At 46.4% G+C, this 21,624-nt stretch overlaps 1 protein-coding gene across 1 annotated transcript in view; it reads left to right on the plus strand.

Annotated features, from left to right (window-relative positions):
• Positions 1–2,754: 2,754 nt before the first annotated feature.
• ITGA4 (integrin subunit alpha 4) overlaps positions 2,755–21,624 on the plus strand; it is a 213,749-nt gene continuing 194,879 nt past the window's right edge. Inside the window, exons 1-2 of the mRNA XM_075317408.1 lie at positions 2,755–3,064; positions 3,310–3,431. Coding sequence (XP_075173523.1) covers positions 2,874–3,064; positions 3,310–3,431 — 313 coding nt within the window. The 5' untranslated portion in view covers positions 2,755–2,873. The remainder of the gene's footprint in view (positions 3,065–3,309; positions 3,432–21,624) is intronic.

Raw genomic sequence — 21,624 nt, forward strand, 5'->3', positions numbered from 1 at the left:
TATCATCACACGACTACATTGTCATACACAGAAAAGTCCGGCACGCCCATCCACCCTTTCCCCTCTAATTGACAGCTCACTGTCAATGTACAATCTCTATAGAGCAGTGCGCCCCCAACTCTAGTCCACCAGTTCACGTTTTCAGGATTTCCTTTGTACTGCACAGGTGATAATTTAATCACCTGCACAGGTGGTGTTTCTAACACCTGTGCATTGCTAAGAAAATCTTAAAATCATACACTGTTGGTGGCTCTTGAGGACTGGAGTTGGGATACAATTCTATAGAGAGCCCAATGTGGATAGGATGCAGCTCTCTCAGCTCTGCTACGCAGCTAAATCTAAAAATTCAGATTGTGTCAGAACGGCTGCAGCCAGTAATCTAAGTGACACATCATTAGATTTAGAGTCTCTCTGCCTACATCATGCTGCTCTCAGATGAGGTAGCAAAACCCTTCTGATAGATTCTGTTTAATGCTCATTTATATGAGAAATGTTTGTGAAAACCATTGATTGTCTAAGTATATGAGCAATATACAGGGGTGTTACTAAAATAGGTATAGGGGGTGCAATTGCAGCCAGGCCCTGGAACCTGGGGACTGGGGGGGGGCAAAATATGGAAAGACCATTACTATTAAAAAGCTGTTATTAATTGGGACCGTGTTAGAACTTCAAGTTACACCACTGGCAAGACACATTACACAGGCAGCACAAGGACCAATGTTTTTTTATTTGGGCTGTTCAGTTGTGCAATTTTTTACAGCATGCACTAGTTTCTTCCATATGTCAGATGAGACTCGCCTATTCAAGTCAATGGATGCGCAAAAAAACCCCAAACAGTTCCCCTTACGGATCAACTATCTAGCATCCAATTTTTACAGATACATTATATTTTTTAACAAGGGAATGTGTATTTAGGCTTGTAATGAGAGTACATGCCCACGATCCGAACATGCTGCGGCCCAGATGCAGCATGTCCTTACCTGCGGGGCCACTGCTGCTGTCCGCAGGAGACCCCGCAGTGGTCCTTGCCCACGATCAGGGTTTGGGACGCTGCGGTCTCTCTCTTCTATTCTCCATGCGGAGAACACTAGCAGCTCTGCAGCAATAAATTGACATGCCGCAGCTCGGGAAGCAGCGTAGCATAGCAGTTTACGGTTTATGCTACTGGAAAAACAGGCACATTGGGCATGGGGTTTCTATAAATCCCATCCACTGTGCTTGTACTGTACAACGCAGCATTTTGGACGCAGCTAAAACACGCTGCGTCCAAAATGCTGTGAACCCTGATCGTGGGTGTGTGCCGCCCCCGTGTCAGCAGCCGGGCTGCTTGGATCCGGATCCGCGGTGGCCCGAGGGGCGTCCGGACCCGGGGGTCGTGCGGCCACTCAAATGAAGGGGGGTTATTTACAGGGGATTGTGTTTAGAGTTCGTGACGCCACCCCTGGTGTGTGGTAATGTGGAGTACTTCTGCTGCAGTTGGGAGTACCCGGGGGCGAGGGAGTGGGGCAGCCAGGTGTTAGACCCCTCCACTGGTAGGGGGTTGCCCCGTGACTCGATGATGGTGATTGGGGTGTGCTGTGGGGAACCAAGGGGAACACTTTCGTACTCACACAGTCCAAAAAGCTGACACCGACAACTGGATAAACTAATGTTCTGGACACCGCTGCCGCTGAGGGGAGCTAGTTTGGGTCCCCTCCCCGATGGTGTTGCCTGATGATCTGTGACCTTTTTCCTGGCACTTAGTTCACTTCTTGGTTGGCCCCGGTAGCATGAAACTAGTCAGGTCCCGCCCCCAATATGGCTAACTGTGGGGGATTTTCTGTACTATGTAGTGGGAAAGTCCTATCCCCCTCGTTGCGCTAGTACCCCGATTTTGGAGCGGGTGGAGAACGGATCTTGAAGGCTCTGTCCTCGTCAATTGTCAGGTTGCCTGAAGCTACTCACTGTCCTAGGGTGCACGTACCCCGTCGTGCCCTGGTCCCAGCCCGGTTATGGTACAAGGCTGCCGGCTGTCCTCCTCGACAATCCGTGCCCCTTGTCACAATCCCCTGCGACCGGGGTCCAGCTCCTCTCTCCTTCCACTCCTCACTTCAACCTCCTACTACAATCTCCTGCTTCCACTTCTTACTTCAACTAACTGACACTCCTGACCTTCCCAACGAACCCCCCAAGTGAGCGACCCTATTCCACTCAGGCCGTCCACTGGTGTGTCAGGTGGGTGTGGTGCAGAGTGTACCTATGACTTTAATTGGCTGATGTAGGTAACACCGTGTAGTTGGGGACCCGTAACCAAGGAGGAGGTGGATATTGCACAGAAGGGCATAGTGCACAATACCCTGTGACGACCTGATAGGCCAGGGTGTCACAGGTGCGCAGCCTAAATGTTAATAACTGGTGCTGTAGATTAATGGATGCCATACGGATTGCATACAAATGACCATCCATTTTTCCGGATGAAAGTCAGACGTTATCCTTCTTCGCTCCTCAACACTGAGCCTCATCGTCATTACTTGCTTAAATAAAGAACAAGTATCTGCATTGGTGAACTGGAAATAATGGGTTGTAGTCCTATATTATCCGTGTTGTCGCGGACAAGCTGTAATTACCGGAGAGGATCCACTCCGGGAATGGTTTCTACTATGAAGTCTCTGTCCTGGAGCAGCAAAATTAAAGAGAGGAGGAGGAGGAGGAGGAAGGAAGACTGGTGGTGGGCGGTCACGTAAAAAAAGTTTCTTCACTAGTAGAAATACAACATGGGCTGCTGGATGCTGGATACAGACAGTCACCCTGCAATCACCAGGCTCCAGCACACACACAGTATCATTCCATTGCTATGAAGACATCACTTTGAGGAAAGCAACAAAACTTCTAAAATGATCATGAAGAGAGGAGAAGGCTGCAAACTTCACAAACTGCCCCCCATCTGGAGTCTGGTCTGTGTGCTCACTGCCATCCCTGCTGGAGCTTACAATATAGATGAGGAGAACGCTTTGGTTTTTCAAGGACCAGATGGATCACTTTTTGGCTATTCTGTGGTTTTCCACAGCTATAAGGACGATAAGTGGTGAGTGTTCTGATGACTTACAGCAAATGTTTGCTATCATGTTGTTTGCTGCAGCAACCTCTGCATTACATCACGGTTAAGAATGTGAATGTGGCTGCTATCTGCGCGATCTTGGAGTAAGACCAATAGCCTACTTCGTTTTAAAGGTCAATTACTTCTGCATTTATATGTTATTTCAGATTTTTTTTGCTTTTTTTTATTTTATGTAAATATTTGTATCTATTTTTTTTTTTTTTTAACTCCAGGATTATTGCTGGAGCTCCAAAATCCAATCTGACCACACGCATAGATATCACCAACCCTGGGACAATTTTCAAATGCAGAATTGGAGATAATGTTAATAGGACTTGCGAAATAATGGATGTCGGTGAGTAACGAGTGTCAAGACGTCTGATGTCCATCGTGTTACATGTTCTGTTTGTATGTTTCACAGTGGAGTAAAGCAGTTTTTCTCATCCGGTCAACACGTAATAAGTGACCTGACTAACTGAATCAAAATATAGGAAGTTGTTCTGAGCAGATACTCCCTAATTCAGAAATAAACTATATTTTTCTATTGTGTCAATCAAATGGAGTAGGAGAAAGGGGTTAAAGTACCGCGCTGAAAACGGGTAGAACTAGGTACATTGCTATTGTTGGTTCATGAAGAAGGAGCATGCTAGCTCCGAAACACGTAGAACCAGGTACATTGCTATTGTTGGTTCCTGAATAAAGAGCATGGTATTTCCAAAATGTGTGGAACTGTAGGTACATATCTATTGTTTGTTCCTGAAGAAGGAGCGTGCTAGCTCCGAAACGCTTATGTCGCGGGCGGGGAGGAGGGTGTCAGCACACCGCGCTCACCCCTTCTGCTCGGGTCCGGCAGTTGCTCCTGGTGGCTCGAGCTGCGGGCCGGATCCCGGGGTGTCTCGAGCGACGCTCCTCGCCCGTGAGTGAAAGGGGGGGGGGGTGTTTGTTGATTATAGTTCGTGACGCCACCCACGGTTGTGGTGATGGCACCACCGCTGCTCAGTGTGGGGGTCCCGGGGATGGTGATGGGAGCAGCCAGGTGTTGTGTTGCCCCTCCGTGGGTAGGGGTTGGTGATCCCGGGGCCCGGTGAAGAGATGTGAAGTGTAGGGCCTGGAGGGCGCAGGGACGCGGGGGCAGCGCTATGCCTTGCGGCACTGTGGTACTCACTCAGCCTGAGACACGGACACAGTTTGTACGGTAAACCAACGGCTGGTAGGACGGTCCCACAGACGGTTGCACCTGCACTCCCGGTAGGTGACGGTGACGTCTCTCTTCCTTGCACCTGTTTGACTGATGGTAGCGGTGGATTCCCTCCGGTTACCCGCTCCCCGACTGCAATCTGGGCCGGAGGAGCTCTACACTTTGCCCGCAGGCGCTGGCCCTGGGGAAACTGGTGCCTTGGCGGTGGCGGTGTCTCCCCGGTAATGGTCGGGCTGTTGCCGTCAATCGGGACTTTGTTGCTGGGGGATCTGCGTCCCCTTCACTGACGGATTCGGCAAATTGGGCGACTCCTAGCCTTGCCGGGGTCCGAGAGGCCCCTGCCCTGGTGCTGACTGTCCTTCGGAACACTGCTCCAGACCACCGGGCACACAGCCAACGGGGTCCTTCCAGGAACTTCCAAACGGTCCCCCTCCGGACAGTCACCGCCGTCGCTGACCTTGCTGTTCTAGCCCTACACACAGCTGGGCTCTCAGGCTCTGTGCACTCTCTGCGCTCTCTCCACTTCTTGCTTTCCTCCTTTTCCACTTTCCTTTCCTTCACTTTCACTTCTTGTTGTTTACCCTAGCCCCTGCCTGGGCTAATCTCCTGTTCACTCCTTCATGTCTCTGACTCGACTTCTGCTCCTCCCTGAGCTTTCCGCTGTTCACTCAAGCTCCTCCTGAGCTAATCTGCCTGGTAACTTCCTGCCTCCAGAGTTGTGAGCTCCTTGGTGGGCGGAGCCAACCGCCTGGCCCACCCCCTGGTGTGCATCACAGACTCCTGGAGGGAGGCAACAAGGATTTCTGGTTAGCAGGTGTGCCTACCTGGAGTGTGGGGTGTAGTGGTGTTGTTATCTGTGTCCCCTGGCTTGCCCAGGGCGACACACTTAGAACTAGGTACATTGCAATTGTTGGTTCCTGAAGAAGGAGCATGCTAGCACCAAAACGCATAGAACTACTGTAGGTATATTGCTATTGTTGGTTCATAAAGAAGGGGCATGATAGTTCTGAAATGTGTGGATCTGTAGGTACATTGCTATTGTTGGTTCCTGAAAAAGGAGCATGCTATCTCCGATATGTGTGGAACTATAGGTACATTTCTATTGTTGATTGCTGAAGAAGGAGCATGCTAGCTCTGAAACACATAGAACTAGGTACATTGCTCTTGTTGGTTCCTGATGAAGGAGCATGCTAGTTCAGAAACGCGTGGAATTGTAGGTACATTGCTATTGTTGGTTCCTGAAAAAGGAGCATGTTAGCTCCGAAACGTGTAGAACTAGGTACATTGCTATTGTTGATTCATGAAGGAGCATGATAGCTCTGAAACACGTGGAACTGTAGGTACATTGCTATTGTTGGTTGCTGAAGAAGGAGCATGCTAGCACCAAAACGCGTAGCACTGTAAACAATTAACAACGAACAATAAAACCTGCTGATCACTTTGACAACTGTTTCTCCTACTCCATATGATCAACACTGTGCCTCTTGGGGCTGTAGCAGCTGGCTTTTTACCTTAACAAGTGCACTACAGTAGTTGCGACTTACACAACTTATCCTGGTGAGTGATTCCCTGCACTCCCTAATACTGTTTCCACCAGGCTAAGACATTAGGTTTGCACCTTTTGTCTTTTCAGTTTCATCATTTGTTATATCTTTGTATTGGCATGGTCTTCCACTTTGGCCAATCATGTTTTAAGTCAGGCGTGCACAACCTTTTTGGGTTCAAGGGACACAGTGTCAGATCGGACCAACCCTATGGACCACTGTATCATGAAAAAATGACCTTCTGAGACATTTGCTGCATATAGGAAGTATGTGCCATAAATATCTAATATTTATAGAGCTCCCATCTATCAAGAAGGTAGAGATACCCAGGGGCGGACGTACCATTGGTGCAACCTGAGCAGCTGCACAGGGGCCCAAGGGGTTAAGGGGCCACTTCTATTTCCAAAACAGGTGGAATTGTGCATTTTAATGAGCTCTTTGGCTTCAAAGGGCCCATATATTGTTCTTGCACTGTGACCTTTTTCTGTCAAAGGAGATACCCTTCTCATGGGTTTGGAGTCCAAAATGAAGAGACCATTCATTCAGCTCTCTGTTGTAGTATGCCAGATGATGAAACAGTGGAGTGTTTCCCTTTTTCCATAAACTACAATGAACATAACACCACTCATACATGGCCACTTCTTCACCACATCTGCTCCTTACTGTGCTAAAGGAGTCAGGACTCCAAACTATGGCTGATCCACAAATGTCTACCCAGAGCACCATCCATAAATTGCTCCACCACTCCTCCTCATACTCTCTCTGTCTCCACACATCACCTCCGTTCCCAGTCAGCTGACTCCACCCGGTTCGGGTATAATCACACCCTTACCGGGTTGGTGATGTGTTGCTAAGTGAGTGTGCTGGGCCTTTGTGTGATCTCCTCCTTACCCGAGAGGGAATACCACACCTCTGGATGAGGTGCAGTACCTCTGTGGCGACTGAAGCCTCAGGGGTGCCACACATATGGCTCCAAGACCACACGTTGTGCACCTTGTTTTAAGTTATCTCTTGGAGATTAGTTTATCACAGAGAGACCCCCCCCCCCCCCATAATCAACTACTTAAGCTAGGTGAATAGCTGAGTAAGTATGGTGTCAGTCACTGGAATAAATGGGCACCATTTCTTACCATGGTGTTTTTACAGAGCAGACCACCACATTTACAACAACCCAAAAGTCGGGATACTCGGAATTGCAATGTCGTACGTTTCTAGCCTTAAATTATATTTTACCCTTTTAATTTTTCTGATGAAATTATCCGTATTATGGAATCAGTGTTTTGTCGTCCAACAGAATTTGCAATGTCATGTGATCACCGTAACATATGAACTTATGAACTACTTATACTATGGATTCCAGACCTCTCAGTTGCAGCCAGTGTGACCACCCATTACTCAAAGGCAGAAGTGTTACGAGGGGGACCCGGGGAAGCGTGCCAAGATGGGAAATGGACTGCTTCCGCCGGTCAAGGTCCACTGTGCGGTGTAAGGGACCGCCGCTATGGTGGGTGAAGAGTGAGCGGGTTGCTGCTAGCGATCGTCTGGAATGTCACAGACGATCTATGTACACCGATCTGCCCTAACCCCTGAGGGTTGTATGGCACAGATCTCACGGTTCGGTGTACCTGTTGCACGGGGAAGCACAGAGGTGCCCACGCACGTGTGCCAGTGGAAGTTACGAGAATATGGCACGAGGGTAGCACAGAGGTGCCCACGCACGTGTGCTTTCAATAACCAGGTGAGTCCAATGGAGACTTGAGGAGCTCACCTGGGACAGGAACACGGCCTGTTGACGGGGGTACTGCCGGAGCAGCAAGGCAGGAACACGGCCTGCAAACGAGGTACTGCCGGAGCAGCAAGGGCCAAGCCCACAAGAGACAGTAATGCCTGAGCAGTGGCGTGGCAGCACGCTGCCAGACATCCAAACATAGAAGGACGGTCGCGCGCCGCCATGATGGCAGGGGGAGCTTTTAAGGAGGTGCAGCTCCACCCGAGGGCGGGCGCGAGGCGGAGATGACGGACTTGACCCAATCAGGGTCCACGATGTCCCAGCCTGGCCAGTCAGGATTCACCACGTCACCAGCCTTGTCATCAAGCCGTGTGACGTCAGTGAGCGAATCAGGACCCACCATGCATTGCACATGCTCACCCTCCTGCCTCTGGGAAATAGAGGCGGGATCCTCGGTCTCACAAAGTGCAGAGATAACGGGAATCTCACTGCTTCCCTGAGCAGTAAACCTCTGCACATTGCGCAGCCTCGCAGACCTTCGGGGCCGCTGAGCAGGAGAGTCTGCGGCAGGCCAGGAATGGGAGACCGCTTCACTCCTTGTAACCGGAGAACCACTAGGTGTCACCCTTCTGCTGCCTCTCTGAGAAGGCATCTCCTGCACACTGCGCAGTCTGGCAGACCTTCGGCGCTGCTGAGCAGGAGTGCTCGTGGCAGGCAAGGAATGGGAGACTGCCTCAGTCCTTGCCTCAGGAGAGCCACGAGATGTAACACAGAAGTATCTCATTTTAGTTTTGTTGCAGAGGCCAAAGTAATATGTGACTGTAGATAAACTGCCCTGATCTCAATTTGCAACTTATTTCATTTTCCAAGGTTTTGGAATAAGATGTTTACATTTAGGTTGGCTAATATGTTGCATGTCTTAAAGGAATTATCCAGAATTGTGTAAGAAGGGATAACATGACATTTATCCTCTTTGTTGATGATCTTTGTAACTACAACTAGTGGTTGACACACAGTTTGTGCATTCAGGATGGGGGGAACTGGATACCTTCATAGATGATAGTAGACAGATCCCGTGCAGAGAGCATCTTTTAGGAGCTGTTACCCATCCTTTAGGAGCTGAGAATAGAATGAAGTGTATATATCAGTGCGTTTTTTTTTGTGCAATTTCTTTTTTCCTCTTGCTTATACTGTAACACATAAGAATATGTTGCAAATTCAGCTTTTTGTGAAGTCTAAAGGCCCTGTTACACGCAATAACGGATCTAACGATAGATCGCCGGGGTCACGGATTCCGTGACGCACATCCGGCATCGTTAGCAATATCGTTGCGTGTGACAGCAAGGAGCGACTGTTAACGATGGAAAATACTCACCTTATTGTCCATCGTTGACGCGTCGTTCCTTTTCAAAAAATCATTGATTGTTGAGCTCGCAGGTTGTTCGTCGTTCCCGAGGCAGCACACATCGCTACCGAGGTGTGACACCTCGGACACGACGAAGTACAGCTTACCTGCGGCCGCCGGCAATGAGCAAGGAAGGAGGTGGGCGGGATGTTACGTCCCGCTCATCTCCGCCCCTCCGCTTCTATTGGGTGGCTGCTTGACGCCGAACGAACCACCCTCTTAGAAAGGAGGCAGTTCGCTGGCAACAGCGACGTCGCTAGACAGGTAAGTCCCTGTGACGGCTCCTAACAATCTTGTGCGCCACGGGCATCGATTTTCCCGTGACGCACAAACGACGGGGGCGGGTGCTTTCACCAGCGATATCGCTGCGTGTAACAACCTCTTAAACCTTGCATTATATACTAAGTATTCAACCAATTTGTGGCTTAGATCAAGTCTATTTTGTAATCTTAAATCGAATCCTAGTATTGGGCAATACTGCAATAATTTTTATTTTTTTCTGATTACTCACAATTTTCAGTAGTGAACGTTTCAATAGTTTTTATTGTCATAAATATCAGAATCTTTGTTTTATTTTTTTAAATATCACTCGCTTCTCTAAATGTAAGAAGCTGCGGGCTCCATGGCTTGGGGGATAGAATTGTACTTGCTTTTGGATTGTATATAAACAATTTCATGCATTATTTTATCAAACAATCAAATGAGACTCAAGAAAGATTGTTGTAGTGCATGTGTACACCAAGAAGGATGTGTATGTTTTAGCAAGAGTGTGGGGGATGGGAATTTTATCACTCCTGCTTCATTACATGCTTGGTGGGATGTTCTGTGCAGGAAACAGAGTTGATCTGAAAAACACAACTTCCTTAAAGTTCTAAAGAAGAGGTTGTTATCCTGTGGTTCTACAGCTGATAGCAAACCTAACCCTAAATGCCTGTAATTAACTCTAGAAAGGTCGTTAACAAGAGTGCTCACTAATGATGTATGGGGTCACTGATGTATGTATACCTGCATCACATCTGAACATTTCACAATGGCCTGCCTAAGGTGAGCAGTGAGACAACCTGGAGTATCCCATGTGCATGTCATTGCACTCTGTAACCTTCATGTTACCAGTTTTACAGAACTCAATATGGCAACTATATAGCACCTATATGGCCCATAGTCTACTTCAGTATTAGTGTATGTTCACACAAGCGTATGAATCGGACGAGTGTAAAGCGAAAAAATTTTACATTGCACTCGGACCAATGTTATTCAGTGAAGGAGAGTAGATGGTCAGCTTTTTTCTCATCCAAATTCTGGATGAGAGAAAAATAGCAGCATGCTGCGATTGTCAGCGAGACGTGTCACTTGCACCCATACAAGTCTATGGGTGCGAGTGAAACATCACACTGCACTTGGATGACATTCGAGTGCAGTGCGATAATCGCATCAGCTGACAATGGAGGAGATGGAGAGATTAAATTCTCCCTCTCCTCCGCAGCTGTGATCCGATCTCAGGATTGGATCACAGTTGCATGACACTAGACTCACGATGGAGATGAGGGTCATTAGCATATCGCATCCGATGCACTCACATCAGATGCCATACCATCGTGTGAATCCAGCCTTATTTGTATTTCATAAAAATAGCAGAAGAAACGCTCATGCCCTTCAAAGAACATACATAGTACCATATGAAGATGTGCCGCCCCCCCAGCAGCGGATCAAACCGCTCGAATCTGGGGGGTAGTGTCCGTTCGTGGCTCGAGGGTCTCCGGACCCGGGGGCTTAGGGGCCATACTCTAAAGTAAGAGGGGGATATTTACAGGGGAGTTATAGTTTGTGACGCCACCCATGGTGTGCGGTAACTGGGAGTACCACCGCTGCCGTTGGGAGTACCCGGGGTGATGGAATGGGGCAGCAAGGTGTCGTTACTCTCCACGGGTAGGGGTATGCCCCGAAACTCTGGATGATGATACTGGGTGCCGTGACAGGGAGATCACTCATGTACTCACTCAGCCAGTAAGCAGATGCTGACAACCAGGTAAACCAAGTCTCTGGGTGCCGCTGCCACTTAAGGGGAGCTCGTCCGGGTCCCGTCCCCTGCAGTGCTTCCTGATGGTCCGTGACCTGCTTCATGGAACAAAATTTAAATTCACCGTAGTGACACAGTAGTCTTGAACTTGATGGGCCCAAGATCCCCACTATGGCTAAGTGTGGGAGCCTGCTCTCAGGGCTCATGCTTGGGATTTTAGTGGGCTGCTTATATGGAAAGCTCTATCCCCCTTGTTGCGCTAGTTCCCCGATTCTGGAGCTAGTGGGAACAGTCTATGAAGGCTCCGTTCTCCACAGGTTAATTGCCAGGTTGCCTGAAGCTTCTCCCCGACCTAGGGTCCGTGTATCCCGCCATGCCTTCAGACCCGGACCGGTGATAGGACCAGGCTACTGACCGTTCTCTTTAACAGGTCCAGGCACCTAGCCTCTATCCCCTGCGACCGGGGGTCCGAATCCTCTAGGTCCAGACCACCGTCTGCAACCTAGACAGCAACTCTTGGGAGTCACCGCTCCCTGCCTCCTCCACTTTACTACTCCAGCACGCTACTCTCTCTTCTTTAGTCTGACACTCTTCACCTCCCCTTCCTGACCCCTAGGTGGGTGACCCTATTCCGCTCAAGCCGCCCACTGGTGTGTCTGTTGGGTGTGGTGCAGGGTGTTCCTAGGATTTGATCTGCTGTTGGAGGCAGCACTGTAAGATGGGGACCTAGAACCATGAGGGATTTTGAATACTGCACTGAAGAGAAAGAGCGTGCAGTACCCTGTGACGACCTGATAGTCCAGGGCCATCACAAAGACACCTTAAAATGGCAGATTGACTTCTGACTAAAGCGAACCTTTGGAAGTTTGGTTCGGCAGGTGCAGTCAAGCCTTAGATAAGGTTCAGTTTGTAATTCTGACCTGATCCGAACCTCAATGGAAGTCAGTAATTGGGCAGTTCCTGTCTCCGTCCACATACAGCCAGCCTTATGCAGATCACCTCCGGGGGAGGGTTGGCGGGCTTTTTCAAAAAGTTTTGTGCGTGCACATTGCATCAGATTACTCTGATTTTACCCACATTGTGAGCCGATCAAACACTGCACGCGGCACGCACATGGCTGAGCATCACTCATACCCGAGCACAGCACTCCTCACTTCAGTGGTTTGTACTTGTAACTCGCTCATACTACGAACCCAAACTTTGTTTTTTTAGTAGTTGGTTTCTGAACTCAAACTCCGAACATCGAACCTCAGGTTCGCTCATTTGTACTTGTCACATCTCTATCAGGACTTAGGGCTGTGCTATCGTCCGGTCTGTACTATGCTCATGACACCATTATCAGTAGCAAAAATGAATGCACACAGTCAGAATAGATGATAAATACCCGATTACAAGAACAGGGATCCGGATTCCCCACTCTTCCTTACAATTTTGGGATTGACTTGAGGTGCATGGTCGCTCAAAACCATGACTTCATTCAGATTTATGGGTTTGACTTTTAGTCAAATAGACATTGAATGGAGCTGCAGTTTAAAGACTTTTTATTTTCTTTTTTGATGTTCGTAAACTAATTATTGGATGAATGAAAGAACGAACAAACGTTTGAATGAATGAATGAGGAAAAACAATAATGATACAACAAAATACAAGGTTCCATTTCCATTTCACAGCGTTGTTGATAGTTGTGTCTTCTCCTTTACCTAGCCTTGAAAATCTTAGTTTACCAAACAATTACTTCTTACAATGCAGGGCCAAATGTTCAGGTCACACTCTTTAGTGCAGGGTTGGGTGTTGTGACTTTTGAGTGCACTATTGGTCATAGGCTCCATGTATAAAAAAAATGTAAGTGTTGCCATATGTAAGCACGTGAGCATATACAATTGTTCTGATGACAGTAACTACACCAGAATCAGTGAGAGGAGGGAGCAGGCATAATGTCTATTGTCGTGCCTGGGTTGATGATAAAAATATTTAAAGTAATTTCTAAAGCTGGCCATATATATTATATCGTTCGGCCAACTGACTCTCACACACACAGACGCACATATGTGGCCGAGTACTCCTGTGTTCTCTATGAGTGAGCCGTTGGCTGACACGTCGGCTGGTGGCTTATCTCCAGGGGAATAATGCAGTCCGAAATCGGATATGTGTGATCGACATCTCTCCCGACCATGAGTTGCCCAGCGCTCCAGTGCACATGAATCCATAAGTCAAAGCCGCTGATATGGGCAGGTTCGCTAGGTACACTAGTTTATGGTATATTAAGGGTCCTGTTAGACTGGCCGATCTGGGTTGTTAAACCTCCGTTGATCAGCTAATTGTTAGACGATTAGTGGTCGTTTAAAGGCCCATCTAGACTGGTCAATAACACCATGGGCACAAAATGATTGTTTACACAAGATGATGTTCTCAAAAGAATGGTGATTGTTAAGCTTTCTTAAAAAATTATCACACTCGATGAGTGAGCATTTTCCTATTTCATCGGGTGATTACTGGCTTGTTAAAATAGGATAATAATCGAGAACGTGCATGCTTACAGTTGGTGTTTAGAGTTGGTTTGACTTGAGTAGCAGGTCTCAGTCATTTGACCACTAATCTGTGGCCCCTGGATTGGAGACCTAAGAACTGTCACCTATTTGACGGTATACATGGTTCGTCTCTTGATAATCCGGTTTGGTGCACATTAGCAGTGCGGTGAGATGCACATGTGATGTCACACCATGCTAGCTAATTAAAAGGTTAGCCACAGATGCCGTCAGGTAGGAGGCTGCTCTCAGGGCCATCCAGTGGCCACAGATTACTGACAAGTCTGTTGCACCTGGTAGAATGACTCAATTTGCACCAAATCTACTTCTCATATATTGATGATGAAAAAATTTCAGTTGACAGATTCATTACAAAAATGTGAACCCTAAATACAATCTTACTGATGTCATATTTAATTGATTCCATTAGAATTCATGAAGTTCTGTTCAGAAATGAATAGTATAGTGATCAAAGCTTGTATTGAATGAAAAACTTGAGTGTCGCGTGAAAAGAGCCTCATGGCTGTGGGTTAGATTTATCGCTGTTTCCTCTTCTCACATCCTCACGAACTGCGAGCATTGGATGCCGGTCATCTGGGTTTGTCTTTAAGATGCATCATACCAGTATCATTTACCATTACCATGAATGGTTCATTATAAAATATAATTAAAAGCAAATGGGAATTCTTTATTGTCGTTACATGTCCTCGGGGACTGTTTTTTTATTCTTCTCATTTAAGGATACTTTACATATATGAAGGGACTAAATGCAATCATGATAATGTAATGTAGCCCCTACAGTATGCACTACACTAAATATGACAAGACTGAAATCATCTGAACTGGAGGGAATGTACAGTACTACATCAATATCAATGGAGGAATATTCCCTACCTGCAAAATCATAAAAGGACTAGTGAATTTACTAAAGATCAAAGGACGCTCCAATGTCCAGCACCCCAAATTTTGTCACATTAGGCTCTTTTCACATCTGCACTGTGGCTTCTATTCATAGCCGAAGCCTTAACGTTGTGCCAACTCCGGTGTATTATAGACCACATGGCACTTGACAGACCCTATCGAATTAAAATACGATCTTTCAAGATTCTGTTGTTGTTTCTGGGTTTTTATTCCACACAGCAAAAATACTACTCACCGAATCGAGCCCCGTTGTCAATGTGAACAGAGCTTTCTGGGGTTCCGTAATTTAAGACCAGTTAGTTTTTTATTCAGTGTATATAGGAATCAACATTTCTGGTTTTCTGGACAGATCTTTTCCGCTACAGCTACACGGAAAAATGGTAGTGACAACAGCTAAGGATACATTGCCACCCAGTTACACCAGAACTAAAGTAGGCTCTTTATGGTTTAGATAATTCAGTGCAACTTCACAATGGGGAGGGAAAGTTCCTCTAGTTTTCATATCTATAGTAGTCTAGAGGAACTAGACTTCTTCCTCTGGAGGAAGATTCATGCCATAATGGTGGCCATGTTGGCTTTTAGCCAGCTAAAACTAATCTAATGAAATTATAGTTCAACAGAACGTCGAATAACCTAACAGAATAGAACAGCCGCAAAACCTATTTGTAGTGGGGGTACTTGTTTTTTTTGCCTGGGATAGCGGACCTGCAGTAGAATGATTAATAAAATGAACTGACCACCAGATAGACACAAAACTAGAATGTCCAGAATAAGAAATGTACCATGCTATAATGCTAGTAATTAAAATCTATTTGGCAAGGAACTTTAATAAAGTGTTGTCTCCTTTAAAGGCAATGATGTCAAGCTTCCACTGGGGGGAGCAGGGACTCAGTGAAGATTGAACTCCAAAGTGCAGTAATGTAAAGTCCACCAGAGGTCGCTAGCACAAGAGTAAGAGTAGTCAGACAAGCCAAAGTCAAACTGGGATGTCATGTCAATACAGGGGTGTGAGCAAGCCAAAGTCAAATGGAAGCAAGGGGGTCAGAAGCCAAGAAGTCACGTAAGGAGTCAAGGAGGAGCAGAGCCGTAGTCAGGGGACGTTACCAAGGTCAGAGGCCAGGACAGCACATAAGTACAAAGGTGGAGGTGGAGGCAGAGACAAGGGACGAGACCAGGGTCAGGTAGACAGGGCGGACAGACAGTACAGGCGAAACGGAGGTCAGGGAGGGGTAAGCTGGGTAGAGGGACAGATCAGAGCTAACTCACAGGAATCAGTGCGCATGCTGCAAAGAAGGAAGTATTACTGTAGGCGTCCAGGAGGAGTGTACACCACAAAAAAGCACCGAGAGTCCCGGAACAAGGCATGACCAAACAGACCCCTCCTACCTAACTAAACCCCATCAGAGCCATGCAATAGTCATGACAAATGGTTTATTAACCCCTTTACGAACTAGGATGTATATATATATATATATATATATATATATATATATATATATAATATATATATACTTTCTAGGTTACCTCCCTCTAACATAAGCTTGCACAGAGAGCCTGCATTATTACCCACACATGTCAGCTGTTCTGATCAGCCAGCATGTGCAGCTAACACGTGCAGGATGATCTCCAAGCTACCTGCACCTGTTAACCCTTTAGATCACACTGTTAAACTCTAACAGCACGATCTAATGCTGTCCAGCTAGGATTGCGCTCTTCCCGGCCTCCATCGGCGACCCACGAGGCGCCAATGGGTTTCAATGACAGTTTGGAGTCAGCTGATGACCCCTGTCACTGTCATAACTTACTTCCTATGAAAGCCAGCAGAGTGCCAGCAATCACAGGAGAGCAGAATTTCCTTACTTTACATGTGATACGTGCTTAAGTTGTAGCCTATGACTTTGCATGTCATGATTAATGTTTTAGCCTCGTGGCTGTTAGAAAATATGCATAATAAACTAGTTTTTTTTAGCTTATGACTCCAATTTATTTTTTTGGTTTAGAAAATCAAATTGGAGTTGGATGACTTTACGAATATTAAAGAGGATTTTTGTACAATATTAATGTATATGTCCAGAGCTCCTAATTCTATGATGTGCCTGGCATGTCGGATTTTACTCTTTTAACACTGCCTGAGTCCATGTATTCTCTAAATACTGTTCCAGTCATACAGAAATGTGACAGTGTCAACCAATCACTGACCTTCTGCGGTGATGTGCCGGTCTGTGATATGCCCGTTCCTGTTGGAAAAGGAAGCATGGAGACTGGTGGGGGACTCAGGTAGCGTTAACGCCCCCATGCACATTAAAGAACTGTTAGGCATATAGTGATTTGGCTAAAAGCCATTTTTTCAGAATACATGTTAGGCAGGAACATTTCACTTGGCCAAACGCTTCTATGTTCTCTATGAGAGGGACTCTACCAAACTACTTTGCCAGATACAAAAGTATAGCCATTGAAATTTTCCAGGTTTCCAGGATTTCCTTAATGTTGCACAGGTGATGGAATTATTCCCTGTCTAATACTGAGGAAAACCTTAACACATGATCAGTTGATGGGTCTTGAGGACTGGAGTTGAGAAACACTGCATTAGATGAACGTCTTTACAAAACATCAAGATATTGCAGATAAACTATGGCAGCCACAGCTCGCTATCAGATCAAAATGAAGTGGTCCAACAATATCCGTTTCCTTTTTCCTATTTATCACATTTATAGGAATTCCTATTTCCTGGACTCACAATAACATCCTATTACTTGACTTATACCCCCCTCTAACATTGAAACACCAGATAGCAGAATTGTCTGCAGTGGGATAAAAATAAATCATTTTATCACTTTGTATGATTATTTTACAGTAGCTGTCGTATTTTTTAAATTGTTTTTGTTTTTTTACAAAAGATAGAATAATAAAAATGTAGTGTTATAGGGTGTGCAAGGACAGTAGTTGCTCCTGGGTCATAGTGCCTGATGGACCATAAGGCCCAGTCGGATATAGTATATAAAACACCAGTATTATAAATAGCTCATGGTACAGGGACTGTTTTATTTTGGGGCCAATAGCCACCAATTAGTGGTCAGAGATGTAGGTAGATGCTTGTGAATATTGATATGAATTCCATATTGGGCCCCCTCGGTCATCATTGTGTAGCTGCTAACCCTGTATTCCCAAATCCCGATTCTTACACGCAGTTTTCATTCTTGTAGGTTTTCCCAATTGGGGTAGACACTATACTACAACTTCAAAACACATATATGTGAATTTATCACTTCGTAATTTATCACATACTATCAACTTCACTCTTGATCTTTGGTAACATACTCTCTTAATGCTACATTCAGACATCCATATTTTTCCTTGAACATGAAAAAAATTGGCAGATTTCCATTGGCGTGCTGGATCAGACTTTCATCAGTGTTTCGTCAAAGTTTCAGTTCTTACCATCATTGATTCATTGGCTTTTCTAATATGCAAAAAAAACAAACTGATGAAGGTTTTTCAAGGTCTTTCTGAAATTGGCCTTAGGCTTCCTTCCCATGTCCATGTTTCCGGTACATGTGGAATCTGTTTTTCACAGATACTAAACTTACCCATTATAACCTATGGTGATCTTCACATATCTCTGCTTTCACACCGTGTGTCCATGTCAACCATGGAGACGATCAGGATGACAACATTCAATACAAGTCTATGGGACCGTGAAAAACACATACAGCACACGGATGACAGCCTTGGGCCAACCGTGTGCTGTCCAAGTTTAACATTGAAAAGTATATGAAAAGCTTTGTAATATCTTTATCCATACTGGGAAAACATGGATGGCACACTGGTGGAAAACACTGATGACACCGGTACCAGTGTCTCACGCACCTGTTTTATACACCCTAGGCCCCCTTCACAGATCAGTGAGACACGGACACATATAGACCCATTAAAATCAATGGGTTTGCTCACACGTCTTTGTTTTGACATTGACTGTGTGTCTGTGTGCACACGTGTTCATGTGCTCTATACGCCAACATGTCCGTTTTTGGACTTCAGCATAGATTGCATACTGATGTGAGCCGTGTAACATTAGAATGATACATACCGGAGGACATCCATTCACTCAAATTAAATGGATTTTAATACTTACCTGTCTCCAGCACTGCTGTTGCTTCCGGGTCCCGCTCATTATGCCTCATGAATATTCACTGCACTGACTGCGGACCTGGAAGCAACAGCAGCATCGAAGACAGGTAAGTATATAAATTCATGCTATCTGGATGTCACATGGATAGCACACGGAGAACACACACTGGGGCACACGGATGGCCATACATATCTACATCAAGGACCATCACATATGTGCATTTAATGCACGGACCTGGGAAGGGGGCCTTAGATAGTGGAAACCACACACTACTAAGCAACCAGAATGCCATCAGTGTGTTCAATATTTTTATGGACCCATATACTTGCATTGGAAAGTTTGATTTGTGACTCAAAAGAATTGACTCATCCCATTGTTTGGAAAATTGGCCAGCAATAACCACATACGGTACTTATGAGCAGCTCCAGTGTCCAGTGTCTATAGTACATGACAAAAAAGCACGGCTAGAACATGTATATAAGAAACAGACATCCGAATAAAGTCTTACTAACTGTGAAGAAGCTGAGACGCCATCATTTATCCATGTTTAGATTTGAAGTATATTATTGGATAGGAATGGAAAAAGTTAAGAGCAAAACATTATTATATTCTCCACGGTCAGAAAATCGCTTTCCAGTAGTATTACTCACCTATGGAATATTCCAGTGGTCTCCTAGGTAGGCATTATAGGCAAATAAAAAGGGGAGGAAATGGAGAGGGAGGAGGAAAGGATAGGCCCCGTTCACACATCAGTTTTTTGCCGTCAGTCACAATCCGTTCTCTCGACGGATCGACGGACCCGTCGCAGATTGGGGAAAAACTGATGTGAAAGATCCATTTTTTGATGCATCCGACTAACGGATACTAAATAATAAATTGGAGGATGCTCAGTTAGAAAAAACGGAATCCGTCGCCGGATTCCGTCTTTTGACGGATTACGACGGATTCTGCGCCCATAGGCTTCCATTCTATCAAACGACGGACGGCGACGGATCAGTCGCTGTCCGATTTTTTGACGAAGGCAAAAGACATTATTTTGTCCAGTGTCTCCATCCACCGGACAAACAATTTTCGGCGGATCCATCAAACGACGGATGAAACGTGAGACCTTCCATCGCAATCCGTCACTAATGCAAGTCAATGAGAAAAAAACAGATCCAGCGGCATCAGTTGCCAGATCCATTTTTTTGCAAAATTCCACAGATTGTGACTGATGGCAAAAATCTGATGTGTAAAAGGGGCCAAAGAGTTAAAGCGGGCCTAAATCATAAGTTACATAAAGGATGAGTATGTGTATGCAAGAGTTAACATAATGATATACAATAGTATTAAAGGGGCTACGGTACATACAGTATTTCTGCAATGTTAAGCATGACTATAGAAACCTGATCGTATTCGCCTATTTGTATACTTTTTTTTTATAAATAATTATCAAAATAACCTGTATTTTAGCTAAAAGTAAATAGTTTTCTACACTTTGTAGCATAGTGAAATGATATTCATGCCACAATAATGGGCATGTGTAGTTATAGATATTCTGTGTACATTCTGTTACTAATTGAATGTTGGAATGTAAGTGTTAGGGGTTTTTCTTTTTTCTTTGTATATCATGAATATTTACTGTAGTGCCATACAGATCCTGTTTGCCCTCCAACTGAGCAGCATTAACATCTGTATGAATAAATTCCCTGCCTAACCAGCCCTGTATAATGTTATTTACTTAACTCAATGTTTATAAAAAGTATTTATAAGCGCCACTTTTCCTATGCTAAATATGGCTTTGACTAGTCCATGGGGCATCAGTTCTCCTGACTAGTTGTCCCTCTTTCCATGTTATCTGTCACGCTCCCGGCAGCCCTCCTTACCCACTGAGCCGGTTCCTGCATCGCACCACCACTCCGTACCCACTGATCCAGTCATACCTGCATCGCACCACCGCTCCATACCCACTGATCCAGTCGCACCTGCATCGCACCACCGCTCCGTACCCACTGATCCAGCCTTGCCGGCGCACCACCGCTCCTTGCCCACTGATCCAGTTCGCGTGTCCGCCGGTCACGCCTGCCGCTCCCGCTCGTGCTCCCCTGGGTCCTGTTCCTGGTCTCAGGAGTCTGACTCTGAGTCTTAGCCACATGGTTTTGTATAGGACTGGGCCACGCCCACTCTCCTGGTATTATAGGCCCAGCACCCCTGCAGCAGGAAATGACATGAGGCTGTGCTGGGTATATAAGACTGGCCTTTCCATGTGGGCGGGGCCTGATCAACTTGTCTAGAAGCTTAGTCTTGAAAGATAGGTGCTCAGGTCCCCTTGTGCCGTGTTCCGTTACCAGTACTACTGCTTGCCATTACTACCCGGCACCTGTACCAGTATTCCGTATTGTCCTAAGGAACTCCGTGACCCCGGTGACTTTGTTCTACCCGTCCCCTGTGGGACGCTGTCCCCGTCCCGGCCACGCTAGGGCTCCGGCTACCGTGTACCCAGGCCTCCGGTGGGGTGCACGGTCCAGTGGATCCACCTCCTGGACCTTACAGATTGATCAGGCCATGGATCCCGCTGGAGCACAAACGTCTGAGCTGGCTGAACTACGCCAGGAACTGGTGCAACAGCGTGAAACCTTACACCGCATACTGAAGTTTCTGACGTCTGTGGACCACCGGTTGTACACGTTACAGACCGCCGCCTCGTCTCAGTCCACGCAGCAAACGGTGTTTGGATCCGAACCCGTTGTCTCCGCGGCCTCGCAACTTCGCCTCGCTGCTCCGCCTCGGTATGTCGGGGACCCCAAGAACTGCCGGGGATTTTTGAACCAGTGCTCGCTGCACTTCAAATTACTCCTTCACCTCTTCGCTTCCGACCAAGCCAAGATAGCCTTTGTGATGTCCCACCTGGAAGGCGAGGCGTTGGCCTGGATAAATCCGTTGTGGGAGAACGAGGATCCGGCGACGACCGACATCCGGGAATTCCTTCAGGCTTTTCGAAGTACCTTTGATGAACTGGGACGCACTACCGCGGTTACCTCCTCGCTCCTCCGGCTACGCCAAGGAACCCTGACGGTGGGCCAGTACGCCATCCAGTTCCG

This window comes from Anomaloglossus baeobatrachus, chromosome 7 (genome assembly GCF_048569485.1).
Source record: "Anomaloglossus baeobatrachus isolate aAnoBae1 chromosome 7, aAnoBae1.hap1, whole genome shotgun sequence".
NCBI classification, from domain to species: Eukaryota; Metazoa; Chordata; class Amphibia; order Anura; family Aromobatidae; genus Anomaloglossus; species Anomaloglossus baeobatrachus.